Source organism: Trachurus japonicus, chromosome 14 (assembly GCF_045865225.1).
Source record: "Trachurus japonicus isolate A0001 chromosome 14, Traja_1.0".
Lineage (NCBI taxonomy): Eukaryota > Metazoa > Chordata > Actinopteri > Carangiformes > Carangidae > Trachurus > Trachurus japonicus.
The window spans coordinates 21726572-21753207 of record NC_140920.1 but is presented as its reverse complement, the minus strand read 5'-3'; the positions used below and the strand labels follow the sequence as shown (position 1 = coordinate 21753207).

Here is a 26636-nt window from a genome sequence, read left to right as displayed (position 1 = left end):
TTCTGTGCACATGCACGCTCGCTGCATCGCAACCTACGCCCTGTCTCCACAGCCGCACTGTTACATCAACACTCTGCTCATAATCACAACTGTCGCAACGCTGACAAACCATCCTTGTTGGGGGCAAGCTCAGGGTGTGTCCGGCCACTTCCCACAGGCCTTTGCTGTGTGTGCGTACATTCCTTTTAATATGAACCTGCAGCGTCATGTATATGGCTGTTGTCAAAACAGGGAGGTTCTCTGATTTACAGTGGCCATGACAGCACTTTGATGCTGTTTGTCTTTGCGTGAAGTGCAAGACTCCTCAGCGTGTTGACAGAGAAATGACAATTATCCTTGCTCAGTCTGCTGGGGGAAAGTTCTTCAAATAACTTTCATGTAGGCGTTTCCCCAAATTAAATTTCCAATGAATTTCTCAAATTAATATGACTCCCTCCGATGAAGATCATGTTTTTCATGTTGTTCACATGTTGGGATTTTTCTGATGAGATACCAGCGGGCGGGACTAGATAAGCTTTTACTTCTCCCGCTTTCCCTTTCAGCCATGTGTATTGTATTATTTGAACTAAGATGAAGCGTGATGATGATGATTTAATTGACATGCCCGAAATAAACAAATATCAGCAGAAAAGTAAATTGCATATCTTAGTATTTCTGCCTTCAAATGGCTGTGAACCAACTGCAGACGCTACCTGGCAGTTTCGGGCAGACTGTGGTTGACGCATCACAACCTCAGGGTGGGGCACTAGTGCTTACAAGCTCCCGACACCGCTCTGCACCTGGCTCAAAGGCTGGTGTATGGCCCGCCAGATTTTTCTTTGTTTTGTTTTTTTTACAGTTCAGTGTCTTGTGTACGAACAGGGGAGGGTACAGAGCAGCGCTGTCTCCGCCCGCCACTCAGAGGCGCATTTCTAATGAGCTACTGCTGTGCAGAAGGAGAGCCCTGGGAAATGGCACAGGTTTTGTGATTTTGGCTGAAAACTCGATAAACACAATTTAAAGACCACTGGCAATGCTTTAACATAACTAAAAAGGATGGTTGGAGGGGGATTTTAAACTTTAATTATTGTCAGCCAGTTTAGCTTCTTATGAATGATTTAGTTCATAAAATGTCCAAAAATAAATTATCCTGTCATAAAACCAAGAAAACCTCTGAATTATCACATTTCAGATGCTGTAACCAGCAAATGATCTGCATTATTTCATTGTAAACACTTATTTTGTTCATGGTGATCCACTGTTGCCTCAGTTCTCTATCACCAGGTAAACTATCAGATCAGTTGAGGTATTTATTGCGCTCTAAGAGGGAAGTCCTGCATAGCACGGCCATTTCACATACAATAAAAGCACAATGAAACAAAAGGACCAGATAAGAGATTCAGAATAATTCCAAGCACCAAGTAACAGTCCATCACAAAACTACAATAAACAGGGACAGTTGTGTTTTTGTGCTGTATTTGAATAAGATGCATTTACTGCACGAAAAAAATTGTCCTTTAGCCGCTTCATCTGGGACCCTTGACACAAAATGTTTTATAATCACACTCCTTCTCATGTTTGTGTCCGTGTCACTTGCTGCTGCCTCTGATCTACTCAGCTGCTCCGTGTTCAGTCTTGTTCCAGCTGAAATTGCAGATAATGATTTGAGCTGTCAGGCTTTACTCACTATGTCCCTAGACTTTCTCAGAATCTCTCACCGTCGCCCAACCTACTGTGTGTTTACATACAGTACCAGAGGGAAAGGGAGTGTGTGTGTGTGTGTGTGTGTGTGTGTGTGTGTGTGTGTGTGTGTGTGTGTGTGTGTGTGTGTGTGTGTGTGTGTGGTGTGTGTGTGTGTGTGTGTGTGTGTGTGTGTGTGTGTGTGTGTGTGTGTGTGTGTCTGTGTGTGTGTGTGTGTTGGGGGGTTCTCATTGTGGTTCTGATTTTTATTAACAATATCAAAAACATATTCAAGTATTGAGTAGCTGTTGTTCAGTGTGATGTATTGTCTATGTTTGGAAACATCTTTGCTTCTCATTGTGTTAAAACCAGAGCAGTCGAGTGGACACACTGTGTGTGTGTGTGTGTGTGTGTGTGTGTGTGTGTGTGTGTGTGTGTGTGTGACAGCTAAAAGAAATTCATGGCTGCAGTGCAAGGTGAAGTGTGAAGAGACTCAGTCTTGTCGTCTATTGTTTGATGATTGACAGAGACCTACTGAACTTTAAGCAGGAAGCAGAGCAGCAGAAGCTAAAATTAATCTTTGTTTACCTTCTTTGTGCTTCCTAGATGTATATGGTGTGAAGTAGAATTACAAAAGGCTAAATTTAATTTCACAGACATACAGTATGACATTTGTAAAGTTCAGAAACAGCTGGAGAGGTTAGTGTCATGTAACGCCCCCTGCGGCAACCACATATGTATTTAGAAGGGTTATGCATGACTATTACAGAGTCAGATACTATTGTTCAACCTTTTAAAAACATGTATAGCTGTCAGGTGCCTTGAGTAATGATGTTGCAATGGGCCAAACGTTGTTCCTTTGGCTCGTTGCCTACATGCAAATATCCATGTAGAATTGAACATGTTTTAGAATCACAAACACACAATAGATGTGTGTCTTTGTTTTTGTATTGAGCTGTTAAAAAATGACATCACGACAATAAAGTGACAACAGTGACAGAAAAATGTTGTTAAAATCAACACGCCACCATTATTTACAATAGCGATCAGTGATCGCTGTCACAGTGGAAGGTGTGGTGAGCTCAAAAAACCTCTCTGAGAAACTGAATCTCACCACAGAGGCTGCACACATGAACAACAAAAATAATTGATTTGTTTAATTCTCCTCTAAAACCCCCTTGTTGCACATGGCATTAAAAGAAGAAGGAAGTTTTAAAAAATGTGGACTACAGCTGAAACCAAGGCAACATGAACCGTGACGCTGTCGGCCTCAGTGATTGGTTGACACACTCTGTCCAGGTCAGGCTGCAGCTGTTGCCTGCAGCTGCTTTGATGTGAACAGGTCTGCACAGGCAACATCTGTACATTGTCTATACCGTGAGTCACCTGTCAGAGAGAGGTTGGATCATTTGCTTTGATGCCTTAAGGAATGGATTTCCCAACATGTAACACAGGTAATAAAAATGAAATAGAGTGAAATCATCGAAACAACAGTAAACAAAACAGCTGTTGTTTTTATGTGCCCAAAACTATGTTGACACACGCACATTGTCACTGTAGAGCCAATAAAGGGAAATCTTAATCACACTTGACATAGTGTGCTTTCAGTTTGTGTTTGCGCAAAGCCAGATCCACGAAGAAAACATTTTTTCCCCCTTGTTTAAAGAGGAACAGCTTTACTAGTCTAACTCCTACCTCATTCTGCAAGTAAAGATTATCGTCCCATTTATTTTCCCAAATAGTGGAAACGTGCCTGTAACAAGTCACTAAATCATCAAGTGATGCCTGCCTGTCTTTTTCTGTCTTCGATTAGTCCCAAACCCACAGATACAGTTGTGTATATAATAAAGTGGAAGGCAAAAAATCATCATACCAGAGAAGCTGGAACCAGATGTTTGACTTTTTGGCTTGAAAAATTACTTAATAATTTAAGGTTTGTTTATCCTCAACTACTGGAATAATGAATATAAGACAGGTTTTTATCATCCTATATCAGTTTCGGCCCTCACTGAGTCCCTTATGGCCGAACAGGAGCAAAATCCTGCAGCTCTGGTTTCAGAAAACCATTTAGTCCTATATGACCTATATATGTCCTATATGACTAATGACATTAGCTGAGTTCAATTGATGGTTGAAGTTCAGTGAAGGCAACACTGTGCGTCGGCAGCGTTTGTGTTACATTTTAGACGGGTATATTCTCATAAGACCCAGAATGAGTGAATCCTCCACGCTGTGTAAACAGAGGTTTGGTGGAGGTCAAAGTGTCGGCGCTCTGCTGAGAGAGGAGCTTGTTGAGTTGACGGGAAAGTTCAGGTTCAAGTGTGAGTAAGCAGGGCGGGTGTTGACGGACGTGTCTGCTAATGTAAAGATGAAATCCGTCTTCTTTCTGAGAGTTTCTTTTCACACAGAGTGAAGGGACCGTGCAGCGTCAAACTGCTCCCAGCTTAGTTTGACGAGGTGCAGCGTCGTTCCTTTCTTTCTCTCTGATCAGCTGCTTTTTAAGAGGCTTTTCTCACCACTGCAGGGTATGTGAAGAATTCAGAGTTAATTACAGGACAGAGAGGGAGAGGCAAGAACACTAGGCGGGACACTGTGTTTTAAATGTTTACCACTCTACCATGTCTCCCATCAGGCTTCTAGCCAAATACAACTTTTATTAAATGACCTTGAATAACCTCTCTTTTTCTTCTTCTGTGCATAATGTGACTGGTTGATTTATGGATTAACCAGTTCATTTCACTGTCACTGCATGGGAAGAAGTTGGCAGGCATTGCACCTCGTGCACAGGTTTGCAGCCTTTCCTTACATCCTGCATCTCATCAGAGATGTTCATCACTGTCAGCGTTGGGAGGGAGATTAAAACTCCTCCTATCTGCTCCTCCCTGCACTTGTGGAAGTTGCTCATGTACACAAACAGTCACTGACTTGTGCTCATTCAGATTCATGCAGCCAAGAGTCAACAGTGTATTTTTGTCTTATCACATCTGCACGTCTGCCTCCCAGTCTGTTGCTGATAAACATCCAGGTTTCTGAGGTTGTGAAAGCTTAATAAACAGGCTGAATTAGACTTATCTCAGTCAGATGTAATGTTTCACTCTCATTGGTGATCTGTCTTGTCAACATCGTTCCCAATCGTATCATCATCATTTTCTGTTTGTGGGTGGATGGAATCTGCAGATTTGTTCATTGTTCACTTTCTGACAGAAACAGTTCTTCCTAAACCCAACCTGTGAACCTGTGGGTGAGTTGGCTGTTTTTACATCAAGGGAAACATCCGTCACAGAAACCAGTCGAACCGCTGAACAGCAATTTACTGTAGGCTGGTGAATGATAAACAACTACCCAGAAAGCATCTCAGTATAATGTTTTATTTCCTCTCTCAAGCGTCATCAGCGACTCTCTTGATCGGCCAATTGTTTTCTATTGATGAGTTTTGAATTTTGTTGCTATGGCGACATCTGGACCACATCCAGCTGTGGTAATGATGCAGTAATCTTGGAAAGGCTTCACCTGGCATTTCATCACCTTGTTTTGGTTTCTGGATGAATGTGGTAGATTAATCTTTTTTTCGCCACAGATCTTTTAACGTCCTTGTTGTTTGAACTGATGTGATACTAGTTGCTGTTGGTGTGGCTGCCGAAGGCTTGATGCTGAGAGCAGGTGTTGCAGGACGCCGATGTGCAAGTTTCACATGTTACCCTCCATGTGTTTAATTCAAATAAACACGCTGATTTCTCTCTGCTGCTTATTTTGATGCCAAAAGTGTGACATCTTTTGAAGGAAAGTGGAGTCGCACACTCGTAGCCCCAATGTCAAAAAATAGGACTTTTAATACAAAGTTACAGACGGACGTTTCGACCAGTAGGTCTGCTGCAGGTATGCAGAAATGTGACATCTAACATTGGGCCTCATTCACGAACCGTTCTTAAGAACAAATTTGTTCTTAAGTCCTACTTAGGAAGTTTTTACGAAAATTGTGGCATTCATGAATGTTTTCTTATCCAGAATTTGTTCTTAACTAATAACAAAATCTACGAACAGTCAGGAGTATACTTACGCACTTTTAAGTGCTGAGACTTCTGCAAAAATAACCGATTATAGCGTTTTCTTTTGTTCTGCAGTTGTATGATATTATATGATTTGAATAAGAATTTTTTTTTCTTTTCTGATGTTTTTAATAATCATATATATTAATAATAATAATTGACAAATCATTGCAGTCTCTTAAAAAACATTATAGACACTTAATTCATATCAGTTTTTGTTTTTTTGAGGGGGGGGGGCAGCTGCCGATATGATTTATTTTTCCTAATTGCGGGCTGCAACAGTGCACTTACTGTAAGTGTTCACGCTACACACAACTGTTTTTTTTTTCATATGTGATAATATGATGATATTTATGATGGCACACATAAGAGTGTGGTCTCTCTGATAACAACCAAAGAGCTGCATCCACTGCTGACGCTACTAAATATAAATATAAAAGTATAAACTAAATATAAGCTTTTTGTTTGTTTCTTTGTTTCATTCCTGCCGCAGTAGCGCCACTTCACTACTAAAGTTCTTTTTACGTTTGGAGTCTGGTGCTCCCTCCCAGATTTTCATTTGAGCATTTCAACTTTCTTTCTCACTTCACCTTCTCTGCTCAGTGCCTGTGGGTTCTGTGCACACGGCCCTGCAGTCTCATGCCCTTTTACGGGCATTGATGGGGCCGTTACCTATGCTAATCCTATGTTAATTAGACTCACCTGGCACACGCCCTCAACTTACGAGGAGATGGCATTCATCAAGTAGGAACACAGCTGCGAACAATTCTGAGGCTTACGAACGCGTTGATGAATCTGACGTAGGGTTTTCTTAAGGAACTTCTTAAGAACAACTTAAGAAAGAATCTAAGAAGGTTCTTAAGAAGATATTGGTGAATGAGGCCCATTGGGCCTCATTCACGAACCGTTCTTAAGAACAAATTTGTTCTTAAGTCCTACTTACGAAGTTTTTACGAAGATTGTGGCATTCATGAATGTTTTCTTATCCAGAATTTGTTCTTAACTAAGAACAAAATCTACGAACAGTCAGGAGTATACTTACGCACTTTTAAGTGCTGAGACTTCTGCAAAAATAACCAATTATAGCGTTTTCTTTTGTTCTGCAATTGTATGATATTATGATTTGAATAAGGATTATTTTCTTATCTTTTATGATGTTTTTAATAATCATATATATTATCAGTTTTTTTTTTCTCTTTTTATTTTTTTATTTTTTTATTTTATTTTTTTTGGGGGGGGGGGTAGTAAATGTGTTGTTTGTTGTTGTGCGCAACATACAGCTGCCGATATGATTTTTTTTCCTAATTGCGGGCTGCAATAGTGCACCTACTGCAAGTGTTCACACTACACACAACTGTTTTTTTTTTTCATGATAATATGATATTTATGATGGCACACGTGAGAGTGTGGTCTCTCTGATAACAACCCGAAGAGCTGCATCCACTGCTGACGCTACTAAATATAGCCTAAATATAAATACAAAAATATAAACTAAATATAAGCCTTTTGTTTGTTTCTTTGTTTCATTCTTGTCACAGTAGCGCCACTTCACTACTTAAGTTCTTTTTACGTTTGGAGTCTGGTGCTCCCTCCCAGATTTTCATTTGAGCATTTCAACTTTCTTTCTCACTTCACCTTCTCTGCTCAGTGCCTGTGGGTTCTGTGTGCACACGGCCCTGCAGTCTCATGCCCTTTTACGGGCATTGGGGTGGTTACCTATGCTAATCCTATGTTAATTAGACTCACCTGGCACATGCCCTCAACTTACGAGGAGATGGCGGCATAAGAACACAGCTGCGAACAATTCTGAGGCTTACGAACGCGTTGATGAATCTGACGTAGGGTTTTCTTAAGGAACCTCTTAAAAACAACTTAAGAAAGAATCTAAGAAGGTTCTTAAGAAGATATTGGTGAATGAGGCCCATTGTTTTTGATCTTCCAATCTACTGATCTGATCTGACCTCAGCTATTTCTTACTTTTTCTTTATTCTAGCGTAGCAAAAAGAGAGAAAGGAAGAAAATGTTTTTTAGACCCTCAGTTTAGAAAGAAAACACTTGATAAGATTACAATCTCTTCCTTCGACCAGAGGCTGCCCTGCTCTTCTTGTGGTGTCACTCTTTTCTAGGTCAGTCTACCTCACAATAACACACACACACACACACACACACACTTTTCCTCCCTCACATTCTGCACAGCAGTATGAGCTCAGCTCTGTGGCAGATCTCTGGTATTCAGCGTCTGGTTGTTAGCTGCATGTTAAACTCCAGAGTCAGAGACGATCTGAGGCTTTTTTGTCATGCTTGTTATTACCAGCACCATCAAGAAAATGAAAACAGCTCTAATTTCACAACCTTATTGAATTGAAAAGAAGTCTGTGAGTCTTTGAGCTTTTCTCATTATTTCAAGTTCACAATGTTGGGATTTTAGTAGCTCAAAGCTCAAAGTTTTGCCTCAGAAGTGATGGGATGGTCATGATGTTCTTTTTGAGAAAAAGGAGGTTTTTATACACACATCACGTTGTTCAAGATGCAGGGCAATACAAAAAATGCCAGAAAAAAGAAAAGCTATGTATATTTTATTGGACTACATACCATCAATATACCTGCAAACCTATGAGTGGCTTATGTTTCTATCCTTAAAAAAAGCACCTGAAGAAGACCTGTGGTCGAAACATTGTGCAAAATAAAATTATTTTCAGTTCAGTTCAGACTTTATTACTTATTAGTCCCCTGGGGGCAATTCAGTTTAAGCAGTTCTGGCGTAGAGAAAAACACACAAACAACAACCATGACATAACAACTGTGGCAACTAGTAAGTGTGCGGGCATACCTTTTCTTTTTTCTTTCATTGTTGGTGATGATATGCCATGTGACTTCTGTATAGCAGACATAAAGCAGAGATCAGAAACTGAGTTTTTAAAATCAGACCGCAGTAAAGCCATTTAAGACAAATAAATTGGGGCCTTGGGTAAGGCCTTGGGGTGCGCCTACAGAAGACAGTGGGGGAGGTAGATGAAAAAGTATCAGTCATAACTGTTACTGATCTGTGATGATTTACCACTCTAGAACCTTATCCTGAGAGTCGGCTCAGTGTTTGAGACATAACAGTCAAAAGAGTCACGAAAAATGGTCCAACAAATTTGTGGTTTCAGAGTTGTCAACTCTGGTGCAACTTATCTTTAAAGATAACATTAGCGTTTAACAGCTAAATAATAACTACTTTAGAAGAAATGTTGTTTTGCGTCAAACTTCATTCCTTTACTCACAGAGAACTTATGGTGCGTTCCAGGCAGGCTTTTGAACTCGTAAATCACAACTTCAAGTCACCACTTACGACTTTGTTGCGTTCCAGGCAAGTTACGGCTGAACTGTCTGAACGTAAGGAATTCTGGGAGTCAGATGTAAACAAACATTTCGGACCGTATGCAGCTTTTTAACTACAACCGGCAAAGGTGCTTGCTGAACGCTCATTTGAGCGAAACGGAGGAGGATAGATGGTGCATAAGGTATCAGAAGTTGTCATACATTTAATATATGTTATTTTAACGTGTGAATTGTCCTCAATTCTTTTTCTCATCGTGTGTCACACGATGAAACACCTCCTCCACACGGCTTGTCATTTTGTTGCGTGACGTCACTTGTCGTAAGTGGGAGTACATCGATCTAGTACGAGTTCACAGGTTGGAAGTTATGAGTTTAACTGACGTTCCAACGGGTAACCATCATGGGAAAAAGTCGGAAAAACACGAGTTACGGGTTGCCTGGAACGCACCATTATTCCAGTAATAGCCCTTTTGTTTGGCTTCTATTTTTATTACTTCTTTTTCTATTGAGGTTACCATCCCGATAAAGCAAGCACAAGCCCAGTTGTCACTTTCCGATGCCACCAAGTCACTAGAGTAAAGGCTACCCTAGATATCTCTGCATTGCATTGCATTATTGTGAAATGCAACAATGGCTGTTATATGGCAATATCGAAATGTAGCTGGCAGATATCCAGCTCCCCAGGGGGATGAACCCTTCGTATTTTTGAGACACCACTTGCACATTCAGATCAGATGTGGCTCCACTGAACAGCACACCCCGGGGGACAAAATGAATAAAAGTTGAAGTTGAAGTTGACATTATTGTCAAAACTAAATCTGCTGGTACTCTATTTCCTGTTAAAAACAGGACAGTTCCTCCTCAGCCTCGGTCTCCAGGCTGGTCTCTACTCTCACTTTCTTTGCAGGAAAGACAGGCATGTAACCATGGTGGCCAAAGCCCTGCAGCACTGGGACACACCCACCTCAATGTGATCACAGGCATCACATGTGTCAACTCCTTATCCACCTTATGTCACTCTTCTTCTTGGTTAGGAATAAAGATAGAAATGCCCAAAAGAACTCCAGATTATTTGCGTTCAAGTGAATATGTTTTGACAAATAATGCCAACACTTGACTCGTATACAGGTAAATCATTGGATTTGAAACTTGGAGTCATTTTTCCCCTTTGGGCAAAAAGACAGAAGAAGCATACAAGTCTCTGAACAACATAACAAGATCCCAGCACAAATCAAATTCCTAACAGGCTGTTTTAGTGTCAGTTTGTGTTCACTGTGGCGTATACTCTCATCTACAATACCTGAGCTTGTTTGGCCCCAGTTCTGGAACCAGACCTCTGATCTTTCAGGCTTTTTAGCTTCACCTCCACCTCTTTTTCCTCCCTCTCTCTCTCTCTCTCTCTCTCTCTCTCTCTCTCTCTCTCTCTCTCTCTCTCTCTCTCTCTCTCTCTCTCCTGTGGCGTTTCCTTTCTTTCTTTCTTTCTGTTTTTTTTTTTGAGAATGCAACTACTGTGCCAGTGGTAATGACATCAGTTGTTAGTCTTTCTTTCATTGGCCCTGCTGCTGCTGAGTTGTTGCTACAGGAGACACAAAGGGCCAGTGTTTCTTCTCTTCGTACCAGTTTATCATTTGTAACATCTCTGACAATGCAATTAGATGCAGACAAAACAATCCTGCAATAAGTCTTTTGAAGATTTATGAAGTTCAGTTTTTGCTGGCACTGCAGACTGAGAAGGAGCCAACCCAGTGATTAATGTCTAGAGTTGTTTTATGAAATCTTCAGATTACAAAGATGTTAGATACCACTGCTCTCCTCACATTTGAGAAGCTGGTGGTGTTACATTATGTTTGGCAGAGGTTAAGAAAACCGCCTGGTATAATAGAGGTATAATTATTTCCCTTTTTCTGAATAAAGGGTCCTATGTTCCCCGCTGTTGTCGGTCGATGGACTCTCTCTACTTATCTGGACTCTCTTTATCTATCTGGCCTGTCTAGCCTCTACTGGTCTTTTTACTAAACTTAACCAGCTCCTTTCTTCATTGCCTAAACCCAACCAATGGGACAATTCCACTTCTCACTCAAAGTCACAACTCAACTTCTCACTCAAAAATAGGCAAAAATCTGCAAAGTCACAACTCCACTTCCAGGTATGGCAAAAATTGCATGTTCCCCTGGTCCTTTTGGGGAGATGCGGGGAACATAGGACCCTTTTTTACATGTTCCTCGGGTTCTATGTTCCCCACTTTGTATGGGACAGGGGAACATAGTACCCGAGGAACATAGGGATGATCCCATAGAGTCTAATATTCGACAACCACTGACTATGGCCTCAGAATGAACTGCTCTAGTGTCAAGAGAAACCGCTGCAGTGTTTTGTGTGGGTCTATGTTGGTGTCCCTCCAATAACACAGTAGTGTAAAAAAAATCTCCTGGTGGGGAATTGTAGCTCGAAATCTTCCCTCAGGCTCCTCTGGAATCTGGTTTGATTGCTCCGCACAACCACAGCTTTGGATATTTGAGAAGATAATGACAAGAGTGTAACTCTTTCTCTGCTAGGGGTAAAACCAGGTTAAAAACCAAACAAACCCATATGGTATAAGGCTCATTCATCTCCCTATTTTTTTCAAAGCATTATAACTAATCTCTCCAAGTCATTTTAGCCATTAGCACATATGAGAGTAATGAGGTGAAAGTCCATCTGAAGAGAAGTGAAACTGGTACTAAAGCTGGTTTTGCCTTGGGGTGTTTTTTTTTTCTACAACACAACATTAAAACTTCACTTCAATGCAGCTTAAATGGGCTTTTTGTCAATTTCAGTTATTGCTCAACAATGTTAGCAATAGCATCTGTTCACATGTCCCGCAGAGCAAACGCTGCGAGTGGTCTCCTGTCCAAGAGCAGTTCCTCCTGGTGAAATTAGCATTTTAATCTGTGTCTTCTGACTTGTCTCATCATTTTGTGATGGTCACCGTAGCGTCCAGTCTGGCAGCACTGCTTCGAGACTGTCTTATCCTTTTGTTGCCAGCAGCATGATGGCTTTTGCCAAGATGCTGGACTTACGTATGTTAGCTACTGTATGTAGCAATAGCTATTTCTTAATTTCAAATAGGGACTTGAATATAGCAGCTGTGATTGTTAAAGCAGAAGTAAGTGGTCCGGTCGTTTTCGCTAATGCTGCGTTCCAGGCAGGCTTTTGAAATCGTAAACTACAACTTCAAGTCACAACTTACGACTTTGTAGCGTTTCAGGCAACCCACTCGTGTTTTTCCGACCTGTTTTACCGGTGAAAGTCACTATAACGGCCACTCGTAACTTCTGACCGGTGAACTCGTACCAGATCGAACTGGTACCACTTCACGGTCGGAAAAATACGAGTTTCCCTGAACGCACCATAACAGTCCTCGTCGCTACGTCACCACATTCACGGCGTTCCTTGGCTGCACACACAGCCCTGCATGCCGTTCTCTCTCCTCATTGGATAAAAACTGTAGGATACGATAAATGTTTTCTCTTCGGCTCAGAGCAGAGCAGAGGGACTGACAGACCCGTGTTTCAGTCCAAACACTCTATGTAAGTGATTGCTGTCGGAAGATATAACTATTTAAGACTTATATTAACACAAATATATCACTTACTTCTGCTTTAATGTAGTGCTGTGCATGCTGGAGTTCAACATTAAAATACTTGCTGTGACAGCTAGCCCCAACTATGCTGAGGCAGGTGCATGCTGGCACAGAAGCTAGTTTTATATGCTGAGTAAAAAAAAAAAAAAAAAAAAAAAAGTCATCCAACGGGAACATTAATATCATAGCAAGTCATTAGCAAGTCATTATTGTATCTTTAAACCAATCAACCTGCTGTAATGATATATTACAGTTACAGGGACAGGCAGGGGTTGGTTAGACTTCCACACCCTCCAACTAAAACAGCTGCACCCTCGGATAAATAGGAGCACTAGGGTTAAATGAGGACAAAAGAATTGATCACCAAACTTTTTTTGAGATTTAATCTCACTCAAGACTCTGACATTCCCTGAACCAAAAGGCCTGAGTTGTGAGCGGTTAAGGCGTCTTGTTGCTACAAGATGGTTTTCGACGTCCGGTGGGTGTAACTGTGAGGAAATGATTTTCACAGCGGTTTCCAACAACCAGCTTTCCCACCGAGACCATGGAAGCAAAAGAAAAAGAGTCTGAAACAAGACGAGACGAATACAGTGAATGAATGCTGGTGCGGACTGTCAGTCTGTCAGCAACGTTACGAAGACGGATGCATGTTTACAGAGAGTGAAGGCGCTTTGCTGTGTGGACAGCACACACAAGAGGCAGAGTCAAATAACAGGTTATGCAACAACTGTTTCTGTTGCTACATGTAGATAAGAGGTAAATGGGTGTGTGTGGCTCCGATCACGTGGAGGTGTAGTGTGTGAGGCAGGTGGAGATTCAAGGGCTGCAGGGTCTGATTGTCTTGGTGGTTTGGTGACGTGTTTTAGCGATTATTTCCTATTTCTTTTGAATAATTATTTTCCTTTTCCCCCTCTCATTAGATACTAAGAACACAAATGTTCAAATGTATGTCACTTATGCAAGTGTCAGTATAAGTCATATCAAGCCAGTGTCCATCAATAATCAAAGATACATTAACATTATACATAAATCAAATGCATTTGATTGTTGTGCATCTCTCATACAACCTTATACAAAGGGAATTTAATTTTCTTAACCAAGAACTGATTGAATATTGAAAATAACACCATATTACATTTTAACAAATGCATAAGCTTGAGGTATCATGAATTTACCATGATATAAAGTAAACATCTCAATGACACCTTCCACTTAGACACAAAGAAAAACTTCTCCCCTGTTGGGTGCGAGTAGAACTTGGCTGATCTACACACAGCTTTGAAACAACACCTCATATGATCATTGTTGGAGCTCAGTTAACACTCTTGTCGCTGAATTTGTGCAAATACCCAAAACCCAGGTCTCTAAAATCTTGTGGAAACCCTAAAACCAGAGGAGTCAAAGTTGTGCACATATTTTGCGTAATTTCTTAACCTAGTGATAGCATGGTTGCGGGCACTTTTGCTTCTTTTGGTTCTCATTGCTCAAGCCAGAAAGATGTATTATGTGAACTTCCTCCTCAAATGCTGTACGTGAGAGAATTTTGGCTCCTCATCAAAGACAAACAGAGAGAGCTCAGATCTACACCAAGGCCAATGTCAACACACACCAGACTTAAAGCAGATATCATCGGCACGGCCGTTTCGGCTAATGCTGTGTTCAAGGCAGGCTTTTGAAACCGTAAGTTACAGCTTCAAGTCACAACTACGACTTGGTAGCGTTCCAGGTAACCCGTAGCTCGTGTTTTTACTGTCCTGTTGTCTGTGAAAGTTCCCTATAACGGCCACTCGTAACTTCCGACCCGTGAACTCGTACCAGATCGAACTGGTATGACTTCACAGGAAGGAAAAACACAAAGTACGAGTTTCCTTGAACGCACCATGAGTTAGCAGCCCCCGCCCTTGTCAGGCATCAATTGGTCCTCGTGCTACGTCACCACATTCACGCGCATCCCTTGGCTGCACACACAGCCCTTCATGCCGTTCTCTCCCCTCATTGGATAACACTTGTATCCCACAAGGAAAATTTTCTCCTCGGGTTACAGCAGAGCAGAGTGACGGAGAGACTCGTGTTTAGGCTGAAATACTTCATGTAAGTGATTGCTGACGGAAAATAGGACTATTTAGGACTTATATTAACAAAAACATTCCACTGATATCTGCTTTAAGTGGAAAAACACTGAATGTATTGTAACTCATGTGGATATGCTCCGAGTGCTTCCACAACACTTTCACCGACCCTCCATCACATTATGCAAACCTTTTTAGTACTTTTTCTGTAACTCGGCTAACGAACCTTTTTGATGGAGGTGAGGACAGATGTTACTGTGGTAAGATGATCAGAAACCAGTCTGAGGCCGAAACTAGAAACTAGAAATAACTGTTACTGTTTTTTCTTTCCCTCCAGGAGGAAGAGGAGGAGGAGGAGGAGGAGGAGGAGGTAGAGGAGCAGGTGGAGGTGGAGGAGGTGGAGATCATCAATGTGGTACAGGAGAAGCCGGTGATCTGCAGGTCAGAGGTGAAGACCGTGGTGAAAGAACTGCCCCAGCCGGCCAAGATGGACACGCGCTACTTCGGCGAGCTGCTGGCCGACGTTTACAGGAAGAACTGCGACATCCACAGCTGCATCTCCGAGCACGTGTCCAAGATGCGTGGATCGTAAGTCACCAAAGTGCTCGTGCATTGTACTGTAGTTGTCAGAGCGAGAGAGAGGTGGTGTCGGGTGGAGCTGATGTCAGGCCTTGACATCCTGCCACAGACGCCGCGTGTCGCCGCTGTCCTGTGGATTCTTTGGGTGTGAACAGACTCTCAGGCTTAACGGTTTGTCTCCATTATCCCTTCAAACTGGTTAAAAGAAACCTCGCCAAAAGCCGTGCCATGTAGTCATCATGGGGTTAAGTTGTGATATTTGGCATTGGTATCCACAGCAGCGTGCCGGGACAGGTCTGAGACCAGTTTCGGTTAGTTTCCTGCAGGTTCTTAACTCAGACTCAGACTCAGCAGGTACAGTCCTGAATGAGGCCTTAACCGCAAAATCTTAAAGCTCCCTCTACCTCTCTCTCTCACTCTCACTTACACACACACACACACACACTTGCACCTGCACCTGTTTGGTTGTGCCAGGAAAAGCTGCCAAACACGGTGTGTGCGTCAGAGCCAGATTTATTGATTCCTCTGAACCACAGAGCTTCAGTGTTTCCAAAAAACTACAAAGACATGAACCAATTCTCTTCTTCATTGTAGTTTATTATGACGCAGTCCCACACACTGCAGCTCTAAATGTGTATTAATCCGCAGCTCAAAGTAGTCCCTAACAAATACACAGTTTAATTTTTGCTTGATTAACTAGAGTGGCCAAAGGTTCAGCTGGTAGTTGGTAACGACCTGTGATGGGATGTATAATTGTCACCACAATCAAAGCTGTTCCTATACTGTCTACTAGTTCTCACAGAAAGTTGATGCAGGAACATTTTAAGCATGAAGGGAACGTGAGGGAGCAGCTCGGCTGATTCCTTCTGACAGGAGGAAAAGTGAAACTCAGGGATAGTTACTAAGTCATTCAGTAGAGAAACATATCAGTCGACATTGGTGGTTTAAAGACAATTCAATTTTTGATTGATACATAATCAGTGATTGCCAAGCTTCCAAAAACTTCAATTAAATTTTTATGTGGTAGAAGGTTAACACGTTTTATAAGTATTATACAATATATTTTACCTTGTGGAGAAGTTGTGTGACCTCAGTGTTGTGTGAACATTTGGTTTTGTTCTCACAATATAATAAATACATTCACCCACCACTCAGTGACACACACTTGCACAGTCATGTTGTTGGTCTCTCATCCTCATTGTTTGTCTTTTCCTCTTACAGGAAACAGCTGGATCTCAGCAAGGTGGGAAACAAATCTACATTACTCACATCTGATAAATAACCTGAGCAGACAAAACTCACTGTGTGTGTGTGATTGTGTGTGTGTGTGATCAGGTGGAGAAGGATGAGGTGGAGGCTTTGATTCCCAAAGGAACCACAGAACTGACCAAACAACAGATCCGCTACCTGCTGCAGGTGAGTGACGACGTCATTGGACCAGAAGCTGACATACAACTTATCTCTTTCACTCTGTAGTCTTGTATTTTAACAATCTAAGTTCATTCTCTCTCCGTTTGATTCATATCTTATGATGTTTCATTAAAACCCCACTGAATAATTTCAGTTTTTTTATGCCATAAACAAAACAGTTTTCTCTATTCTGATAAAACAAAAGGGATTTTATTTCACATTCTTACAGTAACGTCCAGAATTAATAACGACCATTTGGCTGTTTTTAAAACCTTGAACCCTTTAATCTTGTTTTTTTTCTTCTTATTATTTTTTTTATATTTTGCTCTTTTAGTTTAATCACCTAGTCTTTGTATTCATTATTTAGTTACTTAATAGCAGAGCATAGCTATAACCAAACAAACTCTTTGAACACATACAATTCCAAGGCTGGTTTAAAATTGAGTGTATTTGAAACTTTGAATCCATGATCACACATGTTTATATTCCAATGATGGCGGCATTAGTGTTTGTATTTTGTTTGAAGACACTTTATAAACTCGTATAAACTATAAAATAAACCACAAGGCTTCATATCTTTGCCTGGAAACCATCACTGTTATTTCTCAGACATATGGTATGTAGCTGCTGATGGTGGCATACTGCACATGTTCATTCCTGTGTGTCTGTGTGTGTGTATGTGTGTGTGTTAGACTCGTCTCACTGCTGATAAGAGCATGCGTATGCTGCTGTCCACCTTCAGCAGTCTGAGAGAGGAGCTGCTCCACATGTCTGAGGACCTGCGGGTAAGAGCTGCAGCTGCCCCACAAGAGAAACATCCACATGTGACGAGAAGCTGAAAGAGTTTGTTTAGATTTTTGTTTTTGTTTCCATAAATCAGTTTACTTACAGATTAGGGCATAAATCTCTGTGTATAGTCGGTGTGTGATCAACTGTCGACTCTCCGACCAGTAACTGAGCTGTTAGAGAAGCAGGAGTCTCTGCTTTGACTCTATAGTGACAGCAGAAAATAAACAAACAAGCAGCTTCCATTCAGATTAACCGGAAGCGGTCGACAAATTTCATCACAAGACAAGAAACGCGACAAAACGCCACCAATAGTTATAGTACAATGGTTCTGCCACTTCAGTATATTGTAGTAGCTCTGATGAACTCATGTTAAAGTATCAATAACGCAAACATTTCTTGTCATTTGTAAAAATAAAACATTTTAAGTGCAAGTAAAGACATAAAAAGTATAGATAGATAATATGTGTAACCAACAATTCATGTCATTTTTTCATAATCAGAGGTTTATTACTCCAATCATCTTTTTATTATTGAAGCTTTTTAAAGTACACACTGTTCTGAGATGGTGCTGTGCTGTGAAGTATATGTAATCGAGTAAAGACATGCCAAAATTACATATTTGTTGTGGCACATAATAACCCAGCCATTAGAACATGTCTCCAATGCATTGTGTACTTTTCATGGTCGTGTGAGTCATTAAATTGCTTTAAATCACATCAGACATGTGTAGGCTTCAGGCCAGATAATATCAGCTCAGTGTTGATTTAGTGGAGTCTTATTATCTTATGGTCTGTTTGCGTTCCTGAAACAATTAGTAGCTCAACCTGAAAAATAATGTAACCACTGCATTCACATGTTGTTGTTGTTGTTGTTCATATTTCATCTTTATCAATATTTTCTTTCAGCCAAGAACTAAAGACTGATTGATTTGAATTGTGTCCAAACTAACACAAAAAGTAATTAATAGAGGAAATGAATTGGAAATCTGATTTGTCTGCTTTTGAAAATGAAAAACCTGCTTGTGTCTCCTGTCTCAGCGTCTGGAGAGTGAGAAGGAGGCCCTGGAGAGAGACCTGAGCTTCAAAGTGGACCAGGCTCGGCAGTACGACAGCCTCCTGGAGGCCGTCCGGGAAAACAACAGACAGCTGCAGGTACACTACACCTGTCTGTACAAGACTACTCTCTGTGTGTGTCTGTGTGTGTGTCTGTGTGCTCACTTCATTTATGGAGAAAAGACAATAAAGCTTTTGGTTACAAATCACAATCATTTTCATTGAATGATAATTATGGTTTATAACAACTTTGTAGTTCCGTAGCCTATTACTTCTATCAGTGTTTATAACACCATGTCATAGTTATAGTATTATACAGTGTGTTTCATTGTGTCATTTTGCTGGACAAGATGTAAACAGCTTATCCATATTGTTTATTTTTATATTTGACCAAGCACAGTAAATATGTGATGTCGAAGGTGAAGCAGGAAGTGGCTCAGTAAACTGTAATGAAACAGAGAATTTTAAAATAATGGACAGAGCTACATAATAAAAAAATCCAAAATTCCAAAATTAAAAAAAAGGTCATGCATTATCCGTTTTACATGAGAAACTGGTTATTTTCTAGACTCAAACATGTGTATCCTGTACAATTTTATAAAAGATAAAATACACATAAAGATTTAATATCTGAGTATTTAGTAACAAGTGATATAATTCAGAAGCATCTACAACTACGGCATCAAAATCACCATCACTTTAATGCGTCATTGCAGCACTATCCCACTGTTGATTAGTCAGTCTGTGTGTGTGGTCCTTCTGCAGATGTCTCTGAAGGAAACCACGGCGACCCAGCGCTCCCTGGAGAGTCAGTTGATGAGCACCAAAAGCACCGACTCCAGCCGTGAGTTCAAGCTCAAAGAGCTTGAGGGAAGGATGAGAGCGCTGGAGAAGGAGAACGAGTTGCTCCGACAGAAGGTAAAACACCCGCAGAAATATACATCCGCCTGAAAAAGTAGACCTCAGAAATCCACCATTTATCAAACATGTGCTGAACCATTAGAAGTTTCTTTGACGTGAAATGTGACTTTCACAATTTGACCAATTGACTGATATTATAAAGTAAGGCAAGGCATGTTTATCTGTATCGCCCATTTTTCTCAAGGCGCTTTACATGGCTTCGTTACATGAAACCATTCGCCTCTTTGATCACTGACTGCTCTAACATGAAACTTCCCAAGGCAAAGTTCTTTTTTCTTCATGAAATAAATCAATCAACGAGATGATGGACAAAACAAAAAACCTGTTCACTCATGTGTAGACTGACTGTTTCGCACCCAGCAAAATGCATAATTCATGTGGGCAAGTATGAACAGAAGGAATATCAACGTATTTGGAAGAACTCTTGCAGTGTATAGCGTCATTCTTCAATACTAATGAGCGTGATATGAATTATACTGTAATAATATGTAATCATAGAGCAATTTTGTAAACCCAAAATACAATGTGATTTGCAATCTGAAATACAATGATTATTAGAGCAAATAAACGCCAAAGGCCAAACCTGTGGAAACCTAGGGATGTCGCAGGGAAAGTAAATTAATTAATTAATGAATTTCTTTAATTTCAGATTCTAACCCTAACCCTATAAATAAAGGATTTGTAACAACACCTAATTTACAAAAACAACATTTATGAACACATGTATTGATTAATGAATAAATAATCAATAATGATTCATTAATAAAAAATAATGAAATTAGGAAAACCCTAAAATGGAATTACAGTAAATGACTGGATGTCTACAGCTTCTACATCTGCCAGACAAACCGTAGATGATGCTACAGGGTGATGATTTATGTTTTACACAAATCTTAATGAGGGGATTAAAAAATAAAGACCGTGTTAACGCTGTGACAATGATGTGGTGATTTTCTTTCTTCTCTTTGTTGGTCAGCTGGCAGGCCAAGACAGCAGCGCCACCCTGCACATCAAGACGGAGGAGCTGTCACGTCAGTACAACGAGCAGCTCAGCTCCATCAGAGTAGAGAAGGACCAGGAGATACAGAGGCTGAGGGTGAGTGATGACACCAGACTGTGGGATGGATTTAACAAAGTTTCCTCTTTATCTACAACTACCTGCAGCAGTGATGATGACGTTCCTTAACTTCATCTTTAGCATTCACTTATTTGCTTATGGGTTGTGCAATATTGTTGTTATTGTGTATTTTTTTGTGTATGATGCGTGTTTGTGGTCTTGTGTTGTCTTCTGCTGCTGGTAACATTGTCATTTCCTGCAAAGGATTAATAAAGTATCTTCAACTTTAACTTAATGTTAGCATGCTAGCACACTTAGCTATGATACATCCACCGTCCTGCAGCAGGCAGGCCACATAAACCAGAAAACATCAGTCACAATACACAAGTACACATATAAAATATGCTAAATGAAAAAAGACAACTTAATTTTGTTGCACTCAGAATTATAAAGTGTGCTTGTTAATATTCAATGAATAAAACCACTATAATATATGCAGGAAAACATTTTATTTATGAGGCCTAATATGCAACATTTAAAGACAAAAAAACTAAAAATGCTACTTCCGCTGGGATCTAGGAGAACAGATCTGGAAGCAGAATATTGTCATTAACATACTTCATTTTGCCTCCAGACCCAGATAACACGAATCCAGACGGAGGTGACCAGTGACAAGTCGGCCACAGAGAAAAGTCTCCAGCTGAAGATCTCGGAGCTGTTGGGAACGCTGGAGCAGCGGCAGACCACCATCACCCGGCAGGAGGAGGTGCGTAACACAACACGCCCACACATACCAAACTCTGAATGAGCAGGTGTTATGTGCATGTGTGTGTGTATGCAGTCATGCAGAAGGAAATTGAGTGTGTGACTTACCTGGAATGAAGCATGTAAATAAAACGTTTAAAAAAGACGCCTGGTTTTTGTTACAGAAACCCTTGTACAACCTGATCCAGGTGCCAACTTGACTTATTTTATTTCACTGATCAGTTTTCACCCTTCAGGTCCAACTGCATTCTGAGTGCTGCTTCAGCAGAAGCAGGTTGTCGTTAAATCTCAGGAATGTTACGGTGACCTCAAGGCACTGGCATCACACACCTGTGCTACAGTTTCTCACACACACAAACAATTAAAGAGGGGGGTTCATTTGCATTTAAGGAGAGAGGAGGATCTGTGTGGAAACAGGATTAAATTAAAGAGTTAAACACCTGGCCTGACCTTTGACCTCTTGTGGCCCTCAGGAGATCAAGAGGCTGATGCTTGAGAAGAGCGAAAGTTCCAAGAACCAGGTCACCAAGACCATCATCACCAAGAGGTACAGCACCACCACACATTACTCTGCACTACATTATATAAACAATTACTAGATTATCAAATGTAATTGTTTCAGCCTCATAACCTCTGTAATGTGTTCCTCTTTTTACCTCACAGTGAATGAAAATCATTTTTTGGAGGATTTCCTGATTGGTTAACTGATGGAAATCATTACAGAAAATCACAGGCTTCATCAGTTTTAAAAACTAAAAGTTTTCTCTAGAACAATTATCATAAATGCTGCCTGATGAAGTAGGATCACAGTATAACGGGCTCAATACCATTATTACATATCAGGCATTCAATGCCATTTCCAGTTCAGAAACAAACGGTAAACTGCTACATAAAATTAATTTTAGCTTGAACATTTTTTGTCTTTTTTCATATGTGGTTGCTTGTGTATACAATATCGAATAATCACATAATTAAAAAATAAAAAATAAAACTGCTCCATTAGGCAGCTGATAGTCCAAATTCACTTGTATATTTCAGCTATTTCAGGCTGGAATTGCGTCACAAATGAGCAAAGGAACAACAACAAAAGAACAAGTCACTTCACGTTACTTAATCCATTTTGACATTTGAAGGCTGAATGTTGATGTTTAAAGTGGTTTAACAAAGCTGGACATGTTTCAATCTTATCGTATTATTTTAATCTGATAACTGATTAAATGCTCTTGCTCTTGCCAGTTTGCCTGGACAAACTTGTGTCAAAGTGTATCAGGAACTGGTTCTGTGACAATTGATTGACCCATTTAAGTGGCTCTCAATAGGTTTGTAGTCAGCTTATAATGAAACTGAATTCAGCCTGGAGTCGCACTGTTACAATGGACAGTAATGGAAATATAAAGTCAGAGATTAGCATGTCAAACACACGAAAACATTCACAGGAATTTCTCAAACTGGTCCCACAGCCTGATTCTTTATTCCCATTGCTACACTGCAGAGCTAAAAACAGGCAATAATCCAATAATATGGCACTGTCAGTTTGTCAGAGCTGCAAAGCTCAAATCAGAAAACCTTATTGAACCGTAACTGGTAAAGAAACAATTGGTGGAGAAGGTAGAAGGTAGGAGAACAAATAAAATCAAATTAATATCTGACTGTTGGGTGTTAAAACTCTCCACTCAAATCTGTTAGTTTGACTAATTGAACATATTTGTGTGTGTGTGTGTGTGTGTGTGTGTGTGTGTGTGTAGGTACAGAAACCAGTACCCCATCCTTGGTCTGCTCAGTGATGACTACCAGGTCACTTCCCCCATCAAAGAGGCCAAGACCATCGTCATTGAGAAAACTGGAGAGATGTACAAACAGGTAAAAACAGGAAGGTAGAGATTAGCTTCAACAGCAGGTGACATTAGCTTCCTATTAAAGCTCAACATGGAGCAACAGGAACGGTTGTGTGGTATCTATTCTAGATGCGAACGACCATCTTAGACCCCCTCCTTAAAACTGCAGCAGACGTTCAGCTGCTGCTCGGAGTGACGACTCTGTTCATTTACGTGTCTCTGTGCTAAATTCTGTTCCCACCGACGGTAACACAGACCACCTTCACCGGGTTGCACCACATTCAACACCACATAAAGAAGGGAGGGACCTAGAGGCCGGAGCATAGGGCTGGTAACACTGCATATAACAATACTAACAAACACATTTACCTTCTTTAATGAATTACACTCAGTTTCAAGAGTTTCTAGTTATTTTAGTTTAAATTAGTTTGTAGTTAAGTAAATACTGGGTCCCTTTTTCACATCAAGGTCTGGATAAATGAAATGCACCCACAAAGGTTTGGAAAAGTAGCATTGAGTGTTGCTCAAGTCTGTGCTGTCCTGATGGTCTTAAATCAGGGTCTGGACTGTAAGACTTCTTTGTTTACTGGTAAATTAGAGACTGGTTTGTAATCAGATGAACTAGTGCCACCCTCTGATCAAAAGGTGCAACTGCAGACAGATTCAATGTAAATCTTATCTGTATTTTAAGTAATACATTAAAATGTAGCGGTATAATATTATGACTAATGTAGGTGCTCTGTATTGCAACATACTGCCTGGACAGCGTATGTTGCTTTAAGATGTGTGAGAAATTGAAGTTTTCTACTGAAAAACCATCTCGGCTGACTTTTACAGTAGTTTTGGAGTTCCTATACACATCCTACAGTCATTAAATTTAAAAATTACAGCAGCCACGATCTGGTTCAATGTAAAATAAATAATAAAACTGCACTGCAGTCTGAGTATCGTCTTTGAATCTTAATCTTATATGCTCCAAGTTCAGTCAGGAAAACTTTCTATGGTGGGGAGCATAAATAATGAGCCTGAATTCTCTCATTTCCCACAAGTTTAAATGCAGCACAACATCTGTGCATCAACCCACATTGCTTAAGGTGCAGTTTGATATCAGGTTGAACAAAATTAGTCCTACAAACTAAGTCTAATAAATTTTGATTTAATTTTAATAAATTAAAATGTGTGTTTTTTTTGTTTTTTTAAATCAGCTGGTTCTTCTTTTTTTTAGTAAATGTCATCCTCTTATCAGTGCGATATAAATAACTAAAACATCAGTCATGTCACTTCAGCTGTTAATGTGAGACAGCCACAGGGCAATGCAATAACATGAAATATTCATCATTAAATGAGAAAAATACATTTTAAAGTTAAAAAGTATTTTCAGAGTGGAGTAAAAATACCAGATTTGACTGACATCACATTTGAATGATGTCCTGGTTGATACAACAACTAGGGGGCAGTAAAATCAAACATTTATAAAATAAAACACAAGTGGGTTTAAGCTCTAAATCACAAAACCATTTTAAAACTGCACACCCACCATAGTAAGTACAACAGTGTGTGACAAAGGAAAGTATCTGACAGCTGCCTTTAAAGGACCAATGTGAAGAATTTTGTGACATCTAGTGGTGAGGTTGCAGATCACAACCAACTGAATCTCTTCAACTCCTAACACCTCCTTTTCAAAGTGTGTTGAAAAACATACAGTGGCCTTCGGGTAACATAAAAAAAAGTTGATTGATGAAATGATTTCTATACATTATTTGGTTTGTCCATTCTGTGCAACTGTATTGTAGTTTCAGCTGATTAATGAAAACATAATAAATCCACATCCACACTGGTTCTTCAATACTAACCTTTGTTTTCACTGCACGGCTGCTAAAATTTTAGCAGAAGACTCCTCTGTTTTTTTTTTATTTTTATTGTATGTTTAATTTGTTTACTGCCCAGACACTTTATTATTATTATTTTTATTTTATTTTATTTTTTTTTAAAGCCGACCAGTAATTTGTTCAAAGACATAACAGCTGTACTTGTGTTTTGTTTATTTCGAAACAGGAAATCATTACAACCCCTTAAAAGACACACTGCTTCTCTCCGACAGGAATGATTGAACGACAAGAAGAAGATGACCACCTCCCCACCCCCTCTAAACTTGCATGCTCCCCCTCCCCTCCCTTCTTCTCCCTCCTCCTCAGGGCTCCCAGGGACTGTGGTGGTTGAAACCTCCCCCTCTCCTCTGCCAGCAAATTAGGGACCACTAATTTAATTAAGATCCAAATTGGGTTTGTTTGGGGTGACGGTGTAAAAAAAAAAAAGGGAAACAATCTACAAACAAAAAACAGCTTTAAGTAATTAAGGTGGCATCAATGTTGCAATCATGTCAACTGGGAACTGGGAATTTATGAAAATAAAAGCTGAGATGATGGATTTGACATTAATTTTCTCACCTTTATTATTTTACTCAGCATATACTGTAGACATCAATAAATGGCACAATTAACCTATTAAAACATACCACTGGAACAAAAACATCTTCTAACAATAATAATAAACTAATAAACTCTCCCCAGAGCTAACACAAGGCATACAGTGGTTCTATGACAAACAGAAAATGATATGATATCCAGGTCAATACAGTGCATGGTAGCTCTCTGCAGTAGGGTTGGGAAAGGTGTGGAATTCATATTGCTCATTATTGAATCACTGAACTTGTGATTCTGTATTATACTGCAAGACAGTCATCCGTGATACATGGCAGTGTAGGAAAAACACATTAGACGGCAGATAAAAATCAAGATATTTGTACTCATTACTTCATGGAAGTAATGAGATTAAATTAAGCCAACACTAAAGTGTCAGGAGGAAGTAAAGAGTGGCAGCTGACTCAGTATCACAGAGACTGTGTTGTCATATAATACTATATGAATTATTTGTCCCAGCCCTACTCAGCAGGTGAGCTAATAAGCAACGGCGAGGCTGTATTTGGCTCCACATGGATGTTGTCTTCCCTCCTCTATAGTCCAGGCGAAGTACAAAATAATTTCATGTAGAGGTGAAATCATTTTCCATGGCTGTATCCATGTTGGCATCACGGTGGTTTCTGTCTTGAGGTCGTACACCTCCAATGAACACATACATTACAGATAAAGTAGAGAAGCGTGATGTTGCACTACAACAGGGAATAATGCTCAGTAAGGTAGATCAGTAGAAATGTATTAGTATGTTGATTCAGTGACTTTCGCTACCAATACCAAAGCTATAGTTTTCTAAGTATCTTACTATGACCATAGTTCACCTTCCCAAAGGTAAACACATATAACTTTAAGAAATATTGTGATTAAAATTAGAATAGAGAAGAGAAAAACTCTACCAGTTGATCACCTTGATGCTAGTTGCTGTAATGACCCTACAAACATGTTACATTCATGTTTGGTTCAGTTTCATCATCACTTCTTGTAGTCGACCACTAGGGGGAGTCACCGACAGGAAGACAATGTACTAAAGTGGA

At 40.1% G+C, this 26636-nt stretch overlaps 1 protein-coding gene across 1 annotated transcript in view; it reads left to right on the top strand.

Moving 5' to 3' along the window:
- pof1b (POF1B actin binding protein) overlaps positions 1 to 25597 on the top strand; it is a 31651-nt gene extending 6054 nt beyond the window's left edge. Inside the window, exons 3-13 of the mRNA XM_085798335.1 lie at positions 15058 to 15308; positions 16521 to 16542; positions 16635 to 16715; positions 17402 to 17494; positions 18536 to 18649; positions 19316 to 19468; positions 20448 to 20567; positions 21163 to 21294; positions 21767 to 21840; positions 23039 to 23153; positions 25184 to 25597. Of these exons, the coding sequence (XP_085654461.1) occupies positions 15058 to 15308; positions 16521 to 16542; positions 16635 to 16715; positions 17402 to 17494; positions 18536 to 18649; positions 19316 to 19468; positions 20448 to 20567; positions 21163 to 21294; positions 21767 to 21840; positions 23039 to 23153; positions 25184 to 25204 (1176 nt within the window). The 3' untranslated portion in view covers positions 25205 to 25597. The remainder of the gene's footprint in view (positions 1 to 15057; positions 15309 to 16520; positions 16543 to 16634; positions 16716 to 17401; positions 17495 to 18535; positions 18650 to 19315; positions 19469 to 20447; positions 20568 to 21162; positions 21295 to 21766; positions 21841 to 23038; positions 23154 to 25183) is intronic.
- Positions 25598 to 26636: the final 1039 nt, after the last annotated feature.